General features: G+C 36.7%; 1 protein-coding gene across 3 annotated transcripts in view; it reads right to left on the reverse strand.

Moving 5' to 3' along the window:
* LOC128983566 (prosaposin) overlaps window positions 1-24,695 on the reverse strand; it is a 207,501-nt gene that overhangs the window by 34,269 nt on the left and 148,537 nt on the right. For all 3 annotated transcript variants that reach the window (XM_054402884.1, XM_054402883.1, XM_054402885.1), the window contains exon 14: window positions 16,652-16,755. In XM_054402884.1, the coding sequence (XP_054258859.1) occupies window positions 16,652-16,755 (104 nt within the window). The remainder of the gene's footprint in view (window positions 1-16,651; window positions 16,756-24,695) is intronic.

Here is a 24,695-nt window from a genome sequence, read left to right on the forward strand (position 1 = left end):
GCCTGTTTGACCAATATAATACTTAGGGCAAGTGGCACACTTGAGTTTATATATCCCTGAAGCTTCATAATCATTTTCTCTGTTATGCTTTGGTTTGTTGAGGATCTGGGTTAGGCTGTTTTTTTATCTGTAGGAAATTCGGTAACCTTTGTTACTTAGGATGTTATGGATGGAATTGTTAATTCGGCCGTGGTATGTCATCACAACAAATTGGTTCTGGGGTTTAGGCCGGTCTATTTTGTTTTGTCTGTTCTTATGTCGCCTTATGAGTTTGTTTATTATATTGGGATTGTATCCATTATTATAGGCTATTTGTTTTATTACGTTGAGTTCAGAATTGTAGTCTTCTTTTGATAAAGGAACATTGATTAGTCTGTTTATCATGCTGTGAAAGGCTGCGTATTTGTGGGCTATGGGGTGGTTGGATGATTGATGAATAATTTGGTCGGTAGATGTAGGTTTTCTGAATATTTTATATGTATGTTTGCTATCTTTTCTGGTTATGGTGAGGTCTAAGTAATTTATTTGTTTATTATCTTCAATCTCTGTAGTAAAAGTTAAGTTTGGGTGGATTTTGTTTAAGTGATTGCTTAATAGACTAATTTGTCTGCGGTTGCCGTGAAACAATACCAAGACGTCATCTACGTATCTGTGATAATATGTTATCTTACTTGCCATCTTGTTGTGGTCGGAGTTTAAGATATATTCGTTCTTAATATGGTTTAGAAATATATCTGCCATAATGCTAGAAAGTGGTGATCCCATAGCAAGACCTTTGCTTTGCATTAAAACTCGTTGTCATATTCAAAGTAGTTTTGCTCCAATACTGTTTTAGTAAGACTGAGCAAATCTTTAATCAATGATTCATTCAATTTTTTACGTTTGACTAGATGTTGCTCAAGTATTGTGAGCGTTTCGGTTATAGGGATGCTAGTATATAGATCTTTTATGTCAAATAATGCAAGTAAGTGTGTTTCGGGGATGTCTAGGTCTTTATTTTATTTATGAGATCCATATCCCCCCATCTATTTATGGGGTAGGCTTTATGGTGCGGCATTGAAACTTCTGAGTTGCGGATAGGGTAGATGACTTGTTTATAGCGTTTTTTATTGCTGTATGAAACTTTTGTGCAGGGTCTTTTTTCATTTTAGTAATGCCGTTGTCTGTTATAAATTTCAAGATTTTCTTACGATGTTCCTGGTTGTCTACTATAACCATAGTGTTGCCTTTGGCGGCTTTAACCGCGGAGGAGTTTGTGTTTTTTAGCTTTTCTGCAAGTTTCAAAGCTACGGTTTTCAGTTGGTTATTTGTTCTTTTTGTGGTTTCATATTATGTTTGGTGATTTTTTTGTGTGATAGTATTCTGGTTTCGTTTTGGTCCCGTATGGGGAGTGACTGGATAGTGGCTTCGGTTTCTAGCAAAAGGTTTGTGTTGTTGTAGTCAGGTATGCAAAATTTAGGCCCTTTTTCAAGTAAGTCGATTTCAACAGGTTCCAAGTGAACATTTGTAGTATTGATGAGTTTTGGATAGAACTCATGGTCGGTGTATTTAGTTGTGGTTTGCATAAAATGTTTATCTTTCTCCTGTAGTAGATTGAACAAACTTCTCCTAAACTTCCGACTGAAGATGAACCTACGGGTTCGAAATTAATATCGGACAACCATAACTAGGAGTACGCTCCGAAGTCACGTATGAGAATGAACGAAGACCATATCATACATACAAACAATTTGCCAACAATAACCATATTATTATCAGCTGATTAAGCAGGATGGTTTATGACAAAGCCAACCTTGGTCCAAGGTCATAAGGCAGGTTTGATATTGATCAAATCCACAAAGGGAACAGGTAAATATTCCCAGTTTCTGCAATGTATAATCAAAGAATATTTCAATGTGTTACAAAAACAGCAATTGTTCTAATATGCTGAGTAATAGTAATATAGGTTTCACAATCTATCACCAGGAGCTGTACCATTTTCAAATACCAATGCTGTAGCAAACCTGCAAACTAAGCGAATTTCCATTTACCTAGCTGGATTTTCACTAAAATATTCCCTTACAATTGTAAGATTTATTTCATAGTACCTGGGGACCGAGCTTTGCTCGGGGAAAATCATTAGTTTACTCTGAAAGCAGTCTTAGTATTGCAGATACATTAATCCATCTCAAACTCCACAATGCTCGCTCTTACTACTTCTTTCCCATAGCATTTTAGGATTTCAGATACATTATTGCAAATGCCACATAGTTCCCACACTCTGCACTGCTAGCCTTACTACTTCCTTTACCATTTCCTACGTCATGGGCCTGTTTCCTTCCCTTCTCATAGCATTTATGTATTACAGAATGATACATTAATCTAACTATAGGTCGACCACTCAGAAAAGAACCCGCGCGCTAATGTTAATAGCATTAGCGCGCGGGTTCTTTTCTAAGTGGTCGACCTATAACACAATGGTTCCCACACTCAGCGATGCTAAACTTTACTACTTTCTACACCACTTCCTACTTCGTGGACCTGTTTTCATATTATTCCATAGCATTTTAGTATTTTAAATACATTAATCTAATTGCCACAAACATTTCCCACACTCCGCACTGCTAGTATTTACTACTTCATTCACCATTTCCTATGTCATGGACATGTTTCCATCCATTCTCATAGCCGATGGATATGAGTACCATTCTCATAGTGGATTTATGTATTGCAGATACATAAATCTAACTGTTACAGACGGTTTCCAGTTCCCACACTGCTCGCCATTACTACTTCCTTCAGCACTTCCTACGTCACGGACCTTTTTTCCTCCCATCCCATTGCATTTTAAGATTGCAGATACTTATTCTAATCGTCATAAATAGTTCCCACACTCCGGACTGCTCACCTTTACTACTTCCTATGTAGAGGACCTGTTTTACTCCCTTACCATAGTATTTTAGGATTGCAGATACCTTAACCTAATTGTCATAAACAGTTCCCACACTCCGGACTGCTCGCCTTTACTACTTCCTTCACCACTTCCTACGTCGCGGACCTGTTTTACTCCCTTACCATAGTATTTTAGGATTGCAAATACCTTAATCTAATGGTAATAAACATTTCCCACACTCCGCACTGCTAGCATTTACTACTTCTTTCACCATTTCTTATGTTGTGGCACAGAAAACATACTACTATAACCCAGAATGCCAACCGCATGGTAAAAAGCATTAAGCGGTTTGAGAGAGCTTTGCCTGTCAATCCGTAGGCAGCGCCACCAGCGTTGCCATGCAATAGCATAGCAACGCTGGTGGCGCTGCCTACGGATTGACAGGCAAAGCTCTCTCAAACCGCTTAATGCTTTTTACCATGCGGTTGGCATTCTGGGTTATAGTAGTACGTTTTCTGTGGTTGTGGACATGTTTCCATCCCTTCTCATAGGATTTCAGTATTGCAGATACATAAATCTAACTGTTACAAACGGTTTCCAGTTCCTACACTGCTCGCCATTACTACTTCCTTCAGCACTTCCTACTTCTCGGAACTTTTTTCCTCTCTTCCCATAGCATTTTAAGATTGCAGATACCTTAATCTAATGGTCATAAACAGTCCCACACTCCGGACTACTCACCTTTACTACTTCCTTCACCAATTCCTACGTCACGGACCTTTTATCCTTCCTTCCCATAGCATTTTTAGATTGCAGATACCTTATTCTAACCGTCATAAATAGTTCCCTCACTACGAACTGCTCGCCTTTACTACTTCCTACGTAGCGGACCTGTTTTACTCCCTTCCCAAAGCATTTTAGGATTGCAGATACTTTAATCTAATCATCATAAACAGTTCCCACACTACGGACTGCTCACCCTTACTACTTTTTTCACCACTTCCTACCTCACAGACCTGTTCTCCTCCCTTCCCATAGCATTTTAGGATTGCAAATACCTTAATCTAATGGGCATAAACAGATCCAACACTCCGGACAGCTCGCCTTTTCTACTTCCATCACCACTTCCTACGTAGCGGACCTGTTTCCTTCCTTTTCTATAGCATTTTAAGACTGCAGATACTTTTATCTAATCGTCATAAACAGTTCCCACACTCCGGATAGCTCGCCTTGACTACTTCCTTCACCACTTCCTACATCGCGGACCTGTTTTTCTCCCTTACCATATAATTTTAGGATTTCAGATACCTTAATCTAATCATAATAAACAGATCCCACACTCCGTACTGCTCGCCTTTTCTACTTTCTACGTAGCGGACCTGTTTTACTCCCTTCCCATAGCTTTTTAGGATTGCAGATACCATAATCTAATCGTCATAAACAGTTCCCACACTCCGGACTGCTCGCCCTTACTACTTCCTTCACCACTTCCAATCTCATAGACCTGTTCCCCTCCTTTCCCATAGCATTTTAGGATTGCAGATACCTTAATCTAATTGTCATATCAGATCCCACACTCCGCACTGCTAGCCTTTACTACAATGTATCGAGTAATCTTCAGTATAATCTTTGCTCAATAGTAACAAGTGATGTTTTTCCTTTTGTACTGTATTTCGTAATTTGCTAGTATACTGTAGGTAGATGCCTTTATAAACACATGCTACAACTTACAAGACTTTTGTTTAATTTTTTCTTGTTATTTAATTCAACTAACATGGTTACTTAGCAACCCATAAGACTATTGTAAAAAAAATGTGACTTTCAGTTTCATTTTTCTACGTAATTAGATTTTTTTGGCAGTTCTAACTGCAGTAAACTCGTTGTAAGGACAGAAATAAATTATTTACAACATTTAAAGAAAATTGTCGAAGCCATTTTTGAGATCTATCTGCAAGCAAGCATACATACATACATACATACAAGCAAACATTGCTCATATTAGAGTATAGGATTTAAATCACTTTATTTTAATGAGTAATTAGGTTTGCTGATACAGAAAATGAAACCACATTTGTTTTTGTATTGAAATGTTCATAGCTTAGTTTGAAATAAACAAAATTGCTAAATCTGATTAAAATATATCAATAAACAAGTAAACAACACTTTATTTATTCTTCGTAAGAATAACATGGAAATTTTAAATTTAATTTTTTTTTTATTATCTCCGTAACACAAAACCAATATCTCTGTAAACCTTTGAACAATATCTCCGTAAGTTAAACCGTTAGGCATAAAATAACGCTTCAATTTATTTTCTCTTGTAAGCTGTACAAAATGATCTGGTAAGAAATTGTGAAATTTTGTGTTTCAGGGTCAAAAATGGGAAAACCCAACTTTTACCCCATAAAACACCTTACCATATAAACCCCCATTCCCAAAGTCTGATCATGCTAGGTCACAAACTCGTTCAAATAAACATAGGTTTAGAGTTTGTACAAAATTTTCTTAAAATTGGATCATTTTTGCTTGAGTTATTGCACTAAGTGACACATATATATATATATATATGCATTTGAACGGGTGTTGTTAGCCTCTGGGGACCTCAGAACGAAAAAGTAAATCGGTCCCAGGTCTAGGTCTTACCATGAGGCATACGGTAGTAGTTTATTCCCTATAGGGGAAATTCGCTAAAATTATAAATAATTATCATACTGCAACCTACTGGTAATTTTGTTATGTGAATGACTAAACAAAATGTTTAACAGGAGAGGGATACTTATAAAACTTAAATATTTTGGATTAATATTCTACATTATCATTAGATGACAATACATGAATATGTAGGTTCTGAATATCAAGTATATTTTTTTACACTGCAACCTCACAACCAACCAGCCCATTGCAGAGTACTGCCAGATGGTTGACACTCTGGAGGATGAGATACTGAACATCGATGGTGGCGTCACTGTTTGCGAGAATTTCATTGCAAGGTGGAGTGGGAACACGGATGATGTTTTCACCGTTTGTTGCCCCCTGGGAATGGAGAGGCAGTTCCTGACATCTCTCTGGCATTGAAAGCCTTAGCCTACCGTATGGGGGACTGGCGAGTCTCTGAAGACTACTCTGCAAGCAACCATCAGTCTATCGTCTTCCAGAAACACACTAAGCCACCTCAGTGCACCTGTCCTGAATTTGTCCGGCCACTTTTCAGGGTTACATAAAAAATTAAACTGTTGGGGACATTGGAATTCCCTAATTTTGTGCCACTTGGACAATGCGTCCCCCTTTCTTCAACATTTGACCACTCGATGCTAATGATTTCTACCCCTGCTGCCAGCCGAACCCAGTTTACTGCTGGACAACTAAGATTACGTAACTCAGGAGAATATGGATTTGACTCCAACGAGTAGCGCAGCATTCCAGAAACTGGCCTGAAGCTAATGCTAGATTGGCAGAGCACCAGGCCGCGCTCCATCACAACCTACGGCAATGGAACGCCACCTCAATTGCCGTAACTGCTGTCATCGACATGTTGTTCTAAAGTACCCAGCGTGACCAGCATTGGAATTCCCTATATAGCCTATGGGAAATTCACTAATGCCACACCTATCAAATAGCATAGGAACCAAACAAAAAAATCATAACTTCTTGATCAGCATTGTACGTGTTATTAAATTTACAGAAAGCAAATAAAAGAAACGTCTTATAACACTTAAAACATATATTTACGCTTATACTGTTACTCACAAGACAGTAAATATACAAAAAAGATGGTAAGTGGTGACCGATTTCTAATCAGACCCAATTCTTTTATTTACTTTCCGTAAAAAAAATCATACAATTGTTTTGAATAATTTATAGGCCCCAAAACTTAATAATCATTATTATGATAATAATATTAATAATAAATAATATAACAGGGAATAATTATAATAATCTATAAACTTACAGGGAACAATATGGGTTTACCTGTAACATCCCTTTTCCAGCAGTCCCACTTTATTGATTTTTACAATTGATGTGACATTTCATAGCTTGGTAGGTAATTTTGTATTATACAGAGGCCACTATTTTTACAGCGCACTGTGGTGGTTAGGTAAGGTTGGGTTATCATACATTTGTTTTTTTTTTTTTTGTAGGACTTTTCACGTTTTGTTATGAATTAAGTGATGGCAGATTAGTCGTAAAAAAATTATGATATAACCCAACCTAAGATAACCACCGCAGCGCACCGTATTTGGGTGGCCTCCGTATAATACGAAAGTACTCAAACTTTTTCTACAAAGCTACGAAAATTGCGCTTTTGCTTTAGTCTACCATTGAGTTGGCTATGTTTCCTGTTCCTATTTTTTTTTGTGTCATTTGTAATGTGAGTTTAATATTGCAGTTGGGTGTTCAAGAGTTGTGTGAGAGTGTTGTGAAAGAAATGGAAACACCTATAGGACTAAGAAAAATTGCAAAGAAGATCCTGATTAGGCCCAATATTTAAAGTTCATGCAAATGTCTAAAGTAAAATTTAGCTACTGCAACTGATACTGCCTCGTATATAGAAATCAGACAAGGTTATGAAACATGCAAAGCCTGCAAATTTACGCTGAATATCACCGATATTTAGCAACCTAGGCGACTCATAGTTTAAAGTTGTCGAGTTCTCTTTTAAAATAAGTTAATTATCATTTGACGTTTCCCATTAACAATCGTATGTTTTGAAAACTTCTAGGCCTTTTTACATTTATTGTTGTCATGAGAGCCGAAGCCCCCTGACTGCATACCCGGTACCTATCCTTTAGGACATACCCGGGCCCCATGATGTAGGCCGAAGCTTACGCATCAACCTTTGGAACATCATGGGCGGATGACTTAAAAGGATGTAACTCATTAAAACGGACCGTTTACAGTGATATTCAACTTAAATTTAGGAGAGCATTGTATTTTGCAAATTGTATTCAGCATGTGATAACTGTTCTCAAATCTTTCCCACGAGAACAGTCGTTTCAGTACCGGCTACTTCCTGCCGATCTAATCCGGTTAAACCAATGTCCTGATAAAAATTGTCCGGTTAAAGAGATGTCATTTCTGTCGAGTGTAGTCCGGTTAAAAGGTGTCTGGAAAAGAGGGAGTCTACTGTACTGTTAAAACTTAATATTAATTGGGCTATTTGAGGAATCTGAGTAATAGGCCTACAGTCGGGAAATCTGAGAAATATAGTTGGGAAATCTGTGAACTTCTAGGCCTAGATTTTTAATTACCATATCTGTTGGCCACATCAGTTCAACTTTTACAGACATTTTCACATAACTTAAAACACACAACTGACTATGCCCAAATCATCTTTGAAAGTTGTATAAAAGTGTAAATCTTATCCAATGTGTAAAACTTTGGAATTTTGAGTATTTGAAGTTATGAGTTTGAAAATGTGGACTAAAAGGTAGATTTTCAACTGAGCAGATATCTACCCTCCTATGTAAAGTAATTAATTAATTAATAATTAACTGAAAGTAAAAAAGTGTTGGTAATTTCGTATTTAATAACTACAGTATGTAACATATCTACAGTACACAGTAATTCAAAGCTTTTAGTTAAAGTTCTCATTAGTAACATTTCTGTTACCGGTAGTAACAAATCCTCCTTACAGTAGACTCCCTCTTATCCGAACTCCTAGGGACCGAGGCAAGTCCGGATAACGGGTTTTCCGGTTAAGCCGACGTCCCCAAAAACTCATTAAAACGGACCGTTTACAGTGATATTCAACTTAAATTTAGGAGAGCATTGTATTTTGCAAATTGTATTCAGCATGTGATAACTGTTCTCAAATCTTTCCCACGAGAACAGTCGTTTCAGTACCGGCTACTTCCTGCCGATCTAGTCCGGTTAAACCAATGTCCTGATAAAAATTGTCCGGTTAAAGAGATGTCATTTCTGTCGAGTGTAGTCCGGTTAAAAGGTGTCTGGAAAAGAGGGAGTCTACTGTACTGTTAAAACTTAATATTAATTGGGCTATTTGAGGAATCTGAGTAATAGGCCTACAGTCGGGAAATCTGAGAAATATAGTTGGGAAATCTGTGATTACAATTAATGTGAAAAATTAAAATTGTGTCCCCCTCCCAAAGTTTTTTTTTGTACGACACCCCTGGCTAACTCTCACTGTCAATAACGAATTGCCAGCAACTGCGATCACCCAAAACACAGCACTGATTCGCAAGCGAGTTTGGCAAAACCGCTGCTAATATCAACCATGTTCAAAGTTACCAGCGAGCGTTTGCGTGAAGCTAAAGCAAAATGCTAGGAAAGTGATCACACAGGGTTTGGGGTTCGCCAGCACTTGGACGACAAGTTCAGGTGTTTCATTTGTTCGACTAAACGGTTCAGATGAGGGTAGGCTACTATCAATAAGTTTAATCTTTTTATCACTATGGTAGGCTTAGGCCTAACAGGTTCACCACTACAGTAATGGTAGCCTATTATTTATCCCATTACATAAAATTATGCCAACCACAACTACTTATGATATTGCTGTGTACAGGTATTGCCAATCTATGTTATTCCTAAATTGCTAATAGAAGTTGGGAATTTCTTTCACCTAAACTGATGCCTAGAAGTGAGTGACCTGTCACAGGCTGGGCAAGGTCATATTTAATTATGGAATATATTAAATGGTTGCTTAGTAGGCCTAAGGCATATTATGTTAAAGAAACACAATTAGGCTACATACAACTTATCGAGGACCTACCATTTAGGCTACAAAAACAAAATAGCCTAGACCTATGCAAGTTATCTTACCAATTGGCTATTAACAGATATTTCTTTTGCTAAACTTCATCCGGCAAAGGTACATCATTGATCCAATGCAAACCCTTATTAAAAATTAACAATAGGTACTACTTAGAATCGCTTATTTAGACCCAGCAGGAATAATCAGCAAACGACTCATTTTCTCTTTTCCCCATCCATCAGTAAGCTTACCGTATAATAATATCAGGATCAAGTTTAATATGAAACATGTAGGCTGTGTAGCCTATATATTCATGGTGATACAAGCCAGTTTAAAACCAAGAAATAGGTAATGTGGAATTCTGTGGTAAATTTTTTTGTAACTCTCGTCACATGAATTTTTATCAACTTAGGTGAATTACGGACGCTTAAAGCCTGCACCTACTGTAAGGTTCCATAAAGGGATCCCTATACCTAACCTATGCTATTTTCCCAACTTAACTTATAACTTTTTAATCAGTTAGGATAGTGCCTGCATTGTTTAAATCCAAATTAAGCTCCAACTATCGATGCTAAAGCCAAATTAAATTGGATTCAAAGAGAAGGGTACAGTTCCACAGAGAATCTGCAATACTTATCATTGGATTAAATATCAATACACCCTAAATCGATTAAGTTATAATTCGGTTCAATATTAATATTGCATCAAATTTAATTTTCCTACAGTCACCTGACAAAGTTGCCTTCCTTGCTCTGATTATAGCACAGAAAGCTGCTTAGGATTACTACATCTAACTTGCCACACTTTTTTTGTTGCCACACACCAGTAGCCTATTCCAACCAAACAACACAAAACAGCGTGTACGCTTGAAAATAAGTGGGCAACACTTAAAAATATTGCGATTACGATCAGCTAGTGCAGCGTGCATGTTTTTCCCATTTCGTTCAATTTTTGGATTTGATTTAACATAACATAAAACGCAGAAGATAAGCGTCCAGTAACCGGACGTGGATTAGGCATCCGGCAGTTACTGTCATAACATAACCTAACCAACCAAACTTGCTGAGAATGAAAAAATCTAATGAAGGTAAAATTCTGTTTATAAAATACAATTATAAATGACAAAAATTCTAACTAAAGATGAACAGTTAAGAAGAAAATTGCATTCTAAGCTAAATCTTTGACAAAAAGTTAAAGTTACCAATGGGATTCGAGCCAGGGACCTCTTGCATATCAGCCGAGCACTCTATCCACTACACCACGAACACCGATGGCAGTACATCGTATCGTTGTGGAAATGGCGTTCCGGGCCCCCACAACCCAGTGTCGTCACTGCCGGACGCCTAATCTATGTCCGGTTACCGGATGTGTATCCTCTGTGAACCTAAAAACGTGTGGCACAGTGATTGAAAGACTAATCATTTATGCTTTATAGCCTAGTTACTGTAGGAAATATATAATGTGTAATGTGTATGCAAACTGCCTTTCATGCACTCGAAATACTTTCCATACTCGCCTATAGCTAGTGCCAAAACATTTCCCAAATAACTATTTCCCATAAGCCTATGATTTAAATAACCCCCACCGCAGAAAACCTGCAGATTAAGTGAATTTCCATTTGCCTGATTGGATTTACTCTTAAATAGCTCCTTAAAATATCACAATTATGTTACAGTAGGCTTATTCCCTATTTAAATAACATTGGTTTAGTGAGTCTACTTAGGTTTGCTGCAATCGGGAGGGTACGGTAAAACTAAAAAAGTGTTTTTGTATGTTTATTCTCCATGAGTAGGCCTAATGAATATTTTTATTTAGTTTTTTTAAATTTTCTCTGTAACCTTTATGCCCATAATAACGCTTTAGTATAAACTTAGGCCTACTAATTTGTTTGTAAATAAAATTGTATGTTTCAGAGTCAATAAAGGAAAAACCCCAATTTCACCCAATAAAACCCCCATAACCCCTGTTCCCATAGTTTGATCATGCTGGTTCGTGAACTCGTTCGAATAGATGCATACCATATTTCATCAAAGTGGATCATTTTTGCCTTGAGTTATCGTGTTAACGGACACACATAAAAATGAATTCGAACGAATGGTGTTTTTGGCCTCTAGGGACCTCAGAATGACAAAGCAAATCGGTCCGGGTGCATGTCTCAGGTCTTACCATGAGTACTACAGCATTTTGCTTATTCCGTATAATGGGAAATTTGCTTCAAAAATAGGCTTAAGATAACAAAAACATTTAACTTAAAATAGCCTAATAAAGTTGTTTCTTTTTGATCATTTTTGTAAATTTTTATGTCTAAAAAAGAAAGAAATTACTACATTTCGGAACCCTAAGTTGATTTATGAGGTCTAGTCTCATAACTAATCATATCAATAAGTTTTGGTTATTGTTTCTGTATTTTTAAGTTAACTTTCATAAAATATATTTTGTTTTTTATTCAATAACTTACTTAGTGAAGTTAGGCCTAGTTTCATTTACAAAACATCAATAAAAACTCTAATTCACTTAACTCAGATAGATGTTTACATTAATTTAACAGCAATACAAACTTACACAGCAATACAGTTTATAACTCGATTCAATGTTTAAATTGGGAACATTTTTGGCTGCACTTTAGCATCTGTCCTACACTCATTCGAATGCAAATTATCAATAGGCCTAAGTATATTGATTATTTTATTCGGTTAATTAGGTTAGGCTAACCAAACTTGATATATAAAATGAAGTACCGGTAGGCCCTACATAAGAAATAATTGATATATTCATTTGAATGAGTGTAGGACAGATATTTTAACTTACTTAAGTGCAGCAACAATTTTTAGTAGGTACTTAGCGATATAAGTTTTTAAACCGAATAATAATCGCTACAAAAGTTATCAATATTACAACCGAATAAGATAGGCCTAAGTTATAAATCACATTTACAGGTCCTCTGCGGAACTGTAAGTTAACTCACCCTAACCAAAGAGAGTTTTAAACTAACTTGTGCATTTCAACCGATTAAATATAAATTGCATTTGTAGGTCCTTTGCGGAACTTAAGTTAACTTACCCTACCGTACCCAAAGAGAGTTTTAAACTAACTTATCCATTTCAACCGATTACAATATAAATTGCATTCGCAGGTCCTCAGCGGAACTTAAAGTTAACTTACCCTACCCAAAGAGAGTTTTAACTTAAAACTAACTTATGCATTTCAACCGATTAAATATAAATTGCATTCGTAGGTCCTTTGCGGAACTTAAGTTAACTTACCCTACCGTACCTAAAGAGAGTTTTAAACTAACTTATCCATTTCAACCGATTAAGATATAAATTGCATTCGCAGGTCCTCTGCGGAACTGTAAGTTAACTAAAGAAATAAACCCTACCCAAAGAGAATTTTACTAAGTTATGCTTATTAGTCTTAGGGAGGCTGAGTAGGTCTAGATGGACTTAAAAGTAAAACAAACCCCTAAACCTTCATCAATCACTCAGAGAGCTCTTACCTAGGCCTACCTACCGGATAACAGCAGACAACCAAGATCCGACAAAAAGAAAAATGTTTGAAAAGGCAATAACTTACTAATAGATCTAGTTAAGCTGTAATTTTAATATTGAAAATTAACATAATGAATAGCTCCAACTCAGTTACCAACGTCTGTGGTCACTGGTCTTACAATAACAATAACATAACCTACAAAACAACCATACCATGGCTACTGACGACACTGACTGACACGTGACACGACACTGTAACGACTTCAACTTGTAAAAACTTAAAAAAAATTAACTATATATTTTCATTGATTTCAATAAACTTATGTCATATGTGGATATCTTTTAAATTCCCCATTTCTTTTAGTAGACCAATTGTTATTTTTTTAGAAACCGTAGAATGAAAGATTCAAAGATTTCTTAAGCAGACCTGTATACTCCATGGACAGAAGAAACAAGAGACTTTGGTCGTTCTCTGTGTCTCAAATATACGACAAAATTGTTGCTTGTAAAATGTAAACAAAAAAATAGAAGAAGAAGGTAGCTCTTAATGTTATTCTTATGGGGGAAAATTAAAATGGTTTTTTTAAGATTTTATAATTATTACAGAATAAATATTCTTCAACAACTGATATTCTCAAGATATTATGCTATAAAATCTTTGTGCAACACTTCAAGTTGGATATACATAGTATTTCTAAGGCTATTGCGTCCCAAAGAGATGCATTTTGTCATGTATGAGAATTCACTTCGTTCATTCAATAAGGATTGCTAAGGTAAGAATTTACTATTTATTTGATTTTATTAACCATTTAAAATTAATTTTTGAACCAAACTGTCCTATAGTTACTAAAATAAACAATAAAGACAGTGTCAAGCATGCATCTCAACATATCTCTAAGTGGTAAGCTGATCACCTCCAAAGGATAAGAATAATGCTTTTCATGTATAAGGACAAGTCTCACTTAAGTGAACAAAATAGATTAAATTATTTAAGGATGAGAAAAAGTTATAGCCATGAAATAAAGTTTTATGAGCAAAAGTTAATGATGAGTACATTGCAAATTCAAAAAATAAAGTTAGGGCTGCTTGGAATGTAATAAAGAACGTAATAAGAGATTCTAAGATGGAAAATTCTGTTCAAGTTGATATAAATGTTTTAAATTATAGTTTTATAAACTATGCTTGTTTACAGCTGAATAATAACAGTTTACTTAGCGGACAAAGTGCAAGGGACCCTATTGCTCTAATCTCAGCTTCAAGAAAGGTTGATACTAATTCCAATGGACACTAATCTCCCAATTAGAAGTTGTGAACAGAGTTAGTGAACAAATTATTCTAAATTTTTATTATGCATTTATCCATTCTCACCTACAATATGGTGTTCTCGTTCTCTTATGGGGTAACTCTGTAGGAGCCAAAACGGTTTTTAAATGGCAAAGGAAAGCAGTTAGGTGCACTAAAGGAACAAAGCCCAGGGACGATTGCTGAGCAGATTTTAAGGCCTTAAATATCCTAACCCTACCATCTTTATACATTTTAAATTGTTTATTATACGTAAATGAGAATATACAGCAGTACAGTATCCGATCCGATTTTTGACAATGTAAATTGCTTTTGCAGAGCTGAAAGACAATAAAGAGTTTTGATTTAAAATGATACACAATACAATACAATACAAAGAAAGGGGTATATTTCAGGTTTTTATCAAAAACCATCGTCAGCCTCTGATAACAACATATTAGGTAAATAAACTATGATTTATAATCTTTTTTACAAATTAACTTGTTTGAATTATTTCAAAACTAAGTTGGAAGGGAAAGCTTTTCTTGTAGGTGTATACAGGATAGTAGATGTCACAGTTAATTTATTATTGATTCAATTTTGTTCTCAACCTCTTCTCAAATCAAACTTTGTAGCACTGTACACTGTAATATGTTTGAGGTTTGTAGTACTGGTTGTAGCACTGAGTATGGAGAATATGTAAACTGTTGTTGTTTGCTTGTTTATGAATATATTTTGATCAAATTTGAAAAATGCATATATTGTTAACTATTAATATTTTACAAAAAAAAACCTTTTACCCTCCCTATTGCAGCAAACCTAAGTAATCGTTAAACTAATTCTATTTAAATAGGGAAAAAGTGATATTTTTAAGGAGACATTTTAGAGTAAATCCAATCAGGCAAATGGAACTTCGCTTAGTCTGCAGGTTTGCTGCGGCGGGGGTATTTTAATTCTTCTTTGATTATTATTTCTATCTCTTTATCCCTTGCAGCTTCATCTGACTGCAATGTGATGGAGCAATGTGATGGAGCATTTAAAGTACCTCCATCTGATGGTACTTTAAATGCTCTGTAAAATAAGCCTTGGGCTACCCGAATCTTTACGTTATTTAGGCTATCAGAGTGAAAATTTAAATACTGTCCTGTATTAGTAGTTTTCCTGTAGACTGTAGTCCTGAATTCCTATCTCTGTCAAAAATTTAATCTAAATGCATAAACTCTCCTGAATTTCCTAAAGGAAGTGAAATAATCAAATTTCTCGAAGATTTCTGTAACAACATTGAAGATGCCTCTCTATGTCACAGTCAACAAGCAGCACCACTCCAACCCTCACCAAGTTTCATTTATAGGTGTGAGAAAGGATAGGATAAGCAGGCTTACCTTAAGAAATGTAGGCATCCCACTTCATTCACTACAGAACACAGAAGAAAACACAAAACAAAACAAACACTGGATATTTCGAGGCCACTGGCCCCTTTCTCAACATGGAGAGTCACATTAGATATTTGGAGTCTTTCACTGGTACTAAGACTGCTTCCTTACCAGTGAAAGACTCCAAATATCTAATGTGACTCTCCATGTTGAGAAAGGGGCCAGTGGCCTCGAAATATCCAGTGTTTGTTTTGTTTTACTTTTTCTTCTGTGTTCTGTAGTGAATGAAGTGGGATGCCTACATTTCTTAAGGTAAGCATGCTTATCCTATCCTTTCTCACACCTATTCTCAGGCAATAAGCCCTTTCTCTCCAAACCCAAGTTTCATTTATGTATGATTGTTAATACTTTAAATTATTTGAATTGTTTCTGCTGTAATGAAAATCACAAAATATATAGGCCCTAGTTGCCCTGTATTTCAGAGTAAAAACCCTCAGGATAGGCTTAAAGTTGTAATCAAAAAGACTTAAGATTTAACTGATTAAATGAAAGGGCATTTGACAGTAACTGAAGGAAATTGACAAGAAAGCAGGCTTACCTTTAATTAAGTCTATAGAGACACATAAGTCATAAACACCACAGAAGTAGAAATTGTCATGGTCACAGACCACTTTTTCAGCCACTATGATGTGTATGTGTCTCTATGGACTTATTTAAAGGTAAACTTGCTTTCCTGTCAATTTCCTTAACAAGACTTAGATTTAAAAATTTTTATTTTCAAATAAGTATAATGTTTCAAAAAAACTGGACACAACTTAAAAAAATGCAAAACTACTGTACTCTTTTGTACTGTGATCACATATTTACTGTAGATAAATTAAGCCTTAGTAACATAATTGTTCAAAAAATTAAAAACTAAACTTACTTCAGTTTTGTTATCCTGCAGGTCCTTTTCAATAGTTTTCATGACAAATTCACACAATACACACAGGTCGTTGTTGTTTCCATCTTTTGGGATTTCATTGGTTTCTGTAAAAAGTTCAAAAGTAATTCAAAATTTTGAAAATGTGTACTAAATAATTGGTGTAAATACCTGCATTTATGCGATCAATGTGTTGCTAAATTGCAACCGGTTTTGACTCACAAGACTCATCGTCGCGCCAGTAGAGATGTCTTCTTGCTTCATTCGAAGGTCGTCAATTCATAATGAATAAATACATTTAACACGCACACGTACACAAACATTAAAACGAACATTTAGGGTTAAAACAAAGGGTAATACTAGAATGGTAACGGGACACGGCGTGATCGGGTGGGGGTTATGTCTAGACTAATTGTTCGTTTTTATGTTCGTGTACGGGCGCGTGTTAAATGTATTTATTATAAATTGACGACCTTTGAATGAAGCAAGAAGACATCTCTACAGGCCCGACAATGACTCCTTTGAGAGTCAAAACCGATTGCAATTTAGCAACACATTGATCGCATAAATGCAGGTATTTACAACAATTATTTAGTATTTAAATGCGATCAGGAGGCTAAAATTCAATACAATGAAAATTTGTCTATATGTTCAAAAGTTTTCAGATAGCTTACCTGAGAAAATTTAGAGTGCATGGGCTAATAGGAACACAATACATAACACTGATATTTTTTCTGTGAGCTAGCTAAAAAATGTAAGCTAGCTGTAAACCCATAATAGACAATAAACCAGTTCAGCAACTACAATGCACAATATTGCTAGAATTGACAATGCATTTCAATAGAATAACCCTTTGAGTGCCGACGAGTCTCGCTCCGAGACGCACCATTGTCGAAGCTTGAGTCCCAGAGTGAGACTCTCAGAAAATCACTTTATACAGTATCACATTTCAATAAAACAAATCACACTAAATGCGACAGAAGGAGGTTGGCAACAACTATTTTGCTCTTTTACTGTACAAAGGAGCTGATAAATGTGGTCAACCAATCAAAAACCATTACGCAATAGTAAACGGATTTACACAGCTGGTTTGTTTGTTGTTGTTTCTACTGTTTACGTGTGAGTTTTACTGATAGTTTTTGGCTAATCACATAAAGTGAACCGTTAACTGGCCTTGGTAACTTAGGCCTATAGGTGTGTGATTTAATTTTGACTGTTTGTTTATTTTGTGCATGGCTTCTAATAGTATTTTAATAGTAATTTGAATTATAATAATAACATAAAATACAGTTAAATGTAAAATGATATAGTTTTGTCTGTAACAACAGTCTTAGAGCATGAATTAGGTTGTTTGCTGGGAAGGGCCTAGAATTTTTCGAGACCTCTTTGTAGTTAATTTGAAATTTTTTTTGTAGGCATATAAAATAAATATATTTGTTATACATGATTTCTCTTTAGTTTTTAGTGCTCTTTAAAATGAATGTAAAATTGAATGTCAATGAATGATTTTAAATTATGTTATTTTAACTCAAACTATTTCTGTGTTGTCCATGAATATATTTTATTTTAACTCATGAAACCCCCAACTAAAATTAGTATTTTTCAATGCACGATCTAATAATCTACAAAACAAAACAAATTTAGGTCAAAAAATGTTAATAAATAAGTATTGTATGACGATTTCCCTAAACACCTACATTCATGTGGAGAAATGGCCGGCATTCCTGCAAAACACCACATGTAGGCCTGGCATGTTAAGATATGTGATTATCTGTTATTTCAATAATTTTCCTCTAATTTTTTTTTTTTTTTTTTTTTTTTTTTTTTTTTTTTTTACAGCTGTACTATTATTATTAACGCAGTAGCTTTGTCATATAAACAATATAGGCCCCTAATATGAGTTTATAGATGTGAGTGTAGCAAGATATCTTAATACATTTATTCTTTCCTGAATCAACAGTTATTTTCTTTAATTTCAACATGGTAGCAGAGCTTTGGTTTCGTTAATATAACAAACTGTTGATAGTGAAGTATTTATTGCTTTTTGTAACATATTATTTACTGGAAAAGGTTAAATAAAAATATGGAGTTTACAAAAGTGCAAATTGGACTTCTAAATGGGAAAGATAATTGGGCTACCTGGAAGTTCAAGGTTAGTAGTCTGCTGAGGAGTCAGTCTGGAGTAATGGATGTCATAGAGGGAAATCTACAAGCGCCTACACAGAAAGAAGATCCGTCAACAGCAGAGGTAGCTGAGTATGAGGCAGATTTAGATAAGTTCAGGAAGGTTGACAGTACAGCTATGAAAATTATTACTACCAATCTGTCAGATGTAACCCTAGAAAAAGTAATGCGTTTTACAAATGCAAGAGACGTGTGGCTAGAGCTGCATAGGTTGTTTGATGGAATGTCTGAGGACAAAGCCTACGAAATATGCCAAGAATTTTTAAGTTTCAATCGGGATCCTAGCATTGATATTTCTGGTAACCTATCTAAGCTTAAGAACTCATGGAATAGTTTGAAACTTGAAATATCTAAAGAAGGGGACAACAAATTTGTTTTACCAGATTTGTTTTTGATCTGTAAAATCTTGGGAATGCTTCCTGAGGACTATTTTGCGTTCAAGTCTAGTTGGATGATGATGGCAAAGTCTGAAAGGACTATTGAAAACCTAACCACTCAACTGTGTGCATACGAAAAAGCATTAGGGCGTAACTTTCAGGGTCAAGAAGCGTTATGGGTAAAATCTGAAACTAGAACCAAAAACAAAGCTAGTTTAGAAACTAAGGGAACTAATAAGAAAGTCACATGTCATTATTGTCAAAAGATAGGGCACAAAGTTAGGCAGTGTACAAAGTGGAAAGCAGATGGGAGGCCGCCTAAACCACCCACTTCCAAAGTAACAGAGGATAGTAAACCTAGTTCAAATATGACTTTGTCAGTTGATGTAATGATGACTGAAAACAACAGTGACTGCTGGTATGTAAACAACGGTGCCACAAATCATGTCTTGCATAGAGAAGACTTGTTTCAGAAGTTTCAGCCATTCGTCAACCAGGAGTCAGTGATGGCAGCCAATGGAGAGTCCATCAATGCGCTGGGAAAAGGAACCATTGAACTTGAAGTGGAGGTAAATGGGAAGCCTAAGAGAGTCACACTAGAGAACGTGTGGTATGTACCGGGAATAAAAAGGAATTTATTTTCAGTACTTGCATCTCAGGACTTGCATTTACAAAGTCAGTTCACGTCAACAACGGAAACATGTCAACTTGAGGTGAATGGAGAAGTTGTCTTGGTGGGTTAACGATGCAGAAAAGGAGGTCTGCATAAGCTGAAGGTTCAAACTGTAAAACCAAGCGAGCCTATCGAAGTAAACTTACTAACCAATAATGACAATCTTCTACAGGTGTATCATGAGCGGATGGGGCATCAAAACACGAAACATGTGAAAGCGACCATTGAGAGAGAGCTGGGAATAAAACTAACTGGGGATAAAGAGTTATGTGAAGGCTGCGTCTATGGAAAGACTCACAGGTTGAAATTTGGCACAAGAGAACGAGCCATAACACCTGGGGAACGAATTCATACGGACGTGTGTGGACCTTTCCAGTCTTCAATGTCAGGCTACAAGTACTATGTTTTGTTTAAAGATGACTATTCCAGGTATCGACATGTTCACTTCATGAAGGAAAAATCTGAAGTTTCTGAAAAACTGAAACTATTTCTGGAAGTAGCAAAAATTACTGGACATGTAGTTAAAGAAATGGTGACTGACAATGGCGGAGAGTTTGATAACGGCGTAGTTAAGAGTATGTTGCAGAACAGAGGAATTAAGCACACCCTGACGATGCCCTACACACCGGAGCAGAACGGTTGCAGTGAGAGGGAAAATCGAACAATCGTGGAAACAGCTCGTGCTCTGATGCACTGCCATGAGTCCCTTCCTCAAGGCTTATGGGCAGAACTGATCAACTGTGCTGCTTACATCCTCAACCACACCGGCCCTTCTGCAGAAGCTGACAAAACCCCGTACGAACTATGGCTTGGAAAAAGACCTAGTATCAAGCATCTCAAGCATCTAAATGTCCATTTGATTCAATCCGGACCTTAACTATCCGATCCAAATTGAAATTTCACTATCCGCAAATCTCTAATATTTTTCTATATTGAACATTTTTTAGCCAATATTGAAATATTATTATCTCCTCCAGAAATGTTTGAAATCTTACTTAATTAAGCTAATAAGGAACAGAGAAAACAGTAAGCCACACAGCTATCAACCGCATACTTGAATCAACCATTCAAGACCCATTGGACCCTAACATGTAAATGTCATTATGTGTGGAGATTTTAATGTAAATGTAATAGATTCTTCTTGTGATGAAGACTTCTTTAGGAATCTAATAAGCCAGTGTGGATTTTTTATAACAAACACCCTGCCAACTCGAGGGATGTCGTGTATTGACAATATTTTAACTAATATGGACCAGAGTAATTATGTGACAAGGGTAGTCATACCCATGATTTCTGATCATGACGCCATCCTAATGGATGTAACTCCTCAATCTGTGACTAGTACCCCGCCTCATGCGTGGATGAAAAATTATAAGTGCGACATACGCACTGGCTTGAATGACCCCTTACGGATTCTTCGCTTTAAGACTGCTCTAAATGAAATTGCCTGGGATGACATAATAGCTAGTAGACCACAGGGTGAGAGTTGTTTCGATTCCTTTTTTAGCCACCTTCAGGAAGCCCTGGATACAGTGTTCCCAGTAAAGGAGAAGCGGGCAGCAACCCTGAGTAAGACGGGTAGGCCTAAACCAAAGAAAAGCGTAGGACCTCGCATATCCGATTGGTACACTCCAACTCTTAGTAGACTCAAGGAGTTTATGCTGATGCTACGTGCCAGGGGAGACGAGGCTAGGTATCTGTTAGCTAAGAAGCTGTATAATAAAAGAGTTGAAGAGGCGAAAAGAGCAGGTAATGTCAAATTCATCGAAAATTCCAACAACCAATGTAAAGCTGCCTGGGATGTCATAAACTCAGTCAAGCCGCCCACACCAGGAATGCGCTGTGCTGCAAGTCCCGATGAATTTAACAACTTCTTTATTTCATCAGTCTCAGACATAGTTACCAGTATCCCTGATGCTCCCTCTGACCCTTTGGACATTTTGAAAGATCGGATGCCGGAGTTTCAGCCCGACCTTAGTAAGACCGTATGGACTAAAGTAAATGAAGAAAAGGTCCGGAAGATTATAAGTGGGCTTAAGAGCACCGTGAGCCGCGATTACTATGGGTGGTCTACCAAGCTCCTTAAGGAAGTAGCGGATGTCATCATTGCACCCCTCACCCTAGCTATCAATGACAGCCTGCAGCAGGGTTTTTTTCCGGCACTCATGAAGATCGCACGGACAGTGCCTATATACAAAAAGGGAGACCCCGACATTCTGGCTAGCTATAGGCCTATCTCTTTGGTACCTGTCCTCGGCAAGGTTCTCGAGATAGTAATAAAGGAACAAACCTGCAATTACTTTGAGTCAAACAACCTTTTTAGTGACTCGCAGCACGGTTTTCGGAGGGGCAGGTCTACTACTGGAGCAGTTTCAGTCATTGCTGATGAAATCGCAAACGCTTTTGAAGACAGCGACTCAGTATCTCTTACACTGTGTGATCTGAGTCGAGCGTTCGACTGTGTTCCCCATGGAATCCTTGTTGATAAGCTTTTCGCTTTTGGTGTCAGAGGTAAAGCTCTCTCCATGCTTAGTAGCTACTTAAGTGACAGAAGACAAGTAGTTGACTTAAAGGGTGCAAAATCCGCAGAAAGGGAGGTTCTGCACGGAGTCCCTCAGGGCTCAGTTCTCGGGCCACTTCTCTTCCTGATTGCTATTAACGACTTGGGGTGGCATGGAAATCTTGTGCTGTTTGCTGACGATACTACCTTGTATACCAGAGGGAAAACACCGCTCCTTGCAGAGGAACTGGCGAAAAATTATCTGAAAGATGTGGAGCTGTGGTTCAGGGCAAACAAACTGCAACTAAATGAGACCAAGACAAACTGGTTGACTTGCACTCTGTCACGCACCCCAAACAACATCGGTGGGAGTGTTAAACTATTGGGTTTCTACCTTGACTCAACACTGGACTGGAGCGATCACGTCAAACATGTATGCACTAAGCTGGCTCGTGTCATATTTCTACTGAGGAGATTGAAGAAGTGTGTTACAGATTCCTACCTGGTTATGGTGTACTATGCTATGTTTCATTGTCATATCTCTTATGGCATACATCTCTGGGGACACGCTGCTGGGGCAGCCAGAGTTTTGAAGCTCCAGAAGAAAGCTGTGCGCATTATAACAAGCAGCCATCGCCATGAGCATAGCAAACCCATCTTCAAAAACCTGGGCATCTTGACCATCTATAGCCACTACATATGGGCATGCATGCAGGAAATCAAGAACAATGAACTGGGCCTGGTGGCCAGGGCTGACATTCACAACTACAATACAAGAGGCCGAAATCAACTAGATGTTCCTCGCACTCGCCTCAGTAGAAATAGGGACTTATTCCCTGGAAGCGCCATCCGTTTCTTCAACAAACTCCCAGCTGCCACTAAGACCCTCGCCAGCAGAAAGTTTAAAACCACCACAGGAAATTTTTTCCGTAAAAATCCCTACTTCTCAACAAAGGAATTCCTGGAAGGTAGTTTGGATGAGCTGAAGTAGAACATAGCGACCGCCATGAGTACTAAAATTATGTTTTTTTACATATTTTAAACTTGCGAGTCTTATACATATGTGCGGAAATAAATAAGTAGTTTTTTACGCAGACACAGCCTATTCCCATTATACGATGGGTCAACGGCCAAGAAGATGGTAATAAGGTAATAAGGTAATAACAGAATGAAAAATGTGTTGGTCTGTCTTGATGAGAAACTCCCCTGAAAAATCTTGGCTTTTTGACTTACCCTTCCCTAAGGGTAGAAAGCTAAATTAAAGGGTTGTTTCAAATCACATTAAAAATATTAAAGATGCCACAGCTTTACATTACATTTGTTTTGGTTTACAATTGTTTGTTTACTTTTCCTGAGTTAACCTTATAATTGTTTGTCATATTGCACCATAATAAGTTACAGCACGTTATTCTTATGATTTGGGATGGTATTTACTGTGTTAAATTTTTTTAATTCTGTATAGGCTACATGAGTTGTTTACATTTTAGCTAAGTTTTCTGAATAAAAAAAAACAGTAATTATTGTAGCATTTGAATGTTTCCTAAATTTTTTACGTGAAACAAGAACCGTTTGGTTAAAAGTTTGAAAGGAGCCTTATGTGTTTCAATTGTAAAAATAATTCATCTGTATAGGTAGTGTTTTTCCTTATGATATGGACATTAATTAAATTTATTTACATGAAGAATAACGCCTAATCATCCAGCAGTTTGCATTGGATTAGACAGTGAGGGACCACAATATCATCTCTGTGTTCTCTCTCTCGTTGTGAATTACGGGCAGAGCAATAGTTATACTAAATGTAACTGTCCTGTATTATTTAACTTTATCATCAGTTATTTTCTGTATCGACCTTTGAGTGCCTCGAGCGGGTGAAACAATTTTGAATTTTATTTGAGGTTTGCCATGTTGAAATTAAAGAAAATAACTCTTGATTCAGGAAAGAATAATTGTATTAAGACATCTTACTACAATCACATCTATAAACTCATATTAGGGGCCTATATTGTTTACTAGCTGGCCCGACAGACGTCGTCCACTCACCTTTCGGTTGCAAATTAGCTGTTGTCATAATTTAAAAAATAATAGTGCTGCACCCTGTTGGTAAACCTACACTTTTTAATGCTATTTAACATCACAGAATCAAATTGTTTAGTTGAACCAGCTGTTAAGATTCTTTAATTCCATTTAAATATGAGTACTCATAAGGTTAACATGGGAAACTCCAGAGCCACTGGGGCGGAGCCCTTTTGACGGATCTGCCCCAAACTTCACACAAACCATCCTTGAAAAATGCTTAATAATGCCTGAAAGTTT

Source organism: Macrosteles quadrilineatus, unplaced genomic scaffold (assembly GCF_028750875.1).
Source record: "Macrosteles quadrilineatus isolate MER2022 unplaced genomic scaffold, UCM_ALF_1.0 Scaffold_1__1_contigs__length_201487025, whole genome shotgun sequence".
NCBI classification, from domain to species: domain Eukaryota; kingdom Metazoa; phylum Arthropoda; class Insecta; order Hemiptera; family Cicadellidae; genus Macrosteles; species Macrosteles quadrilineatus.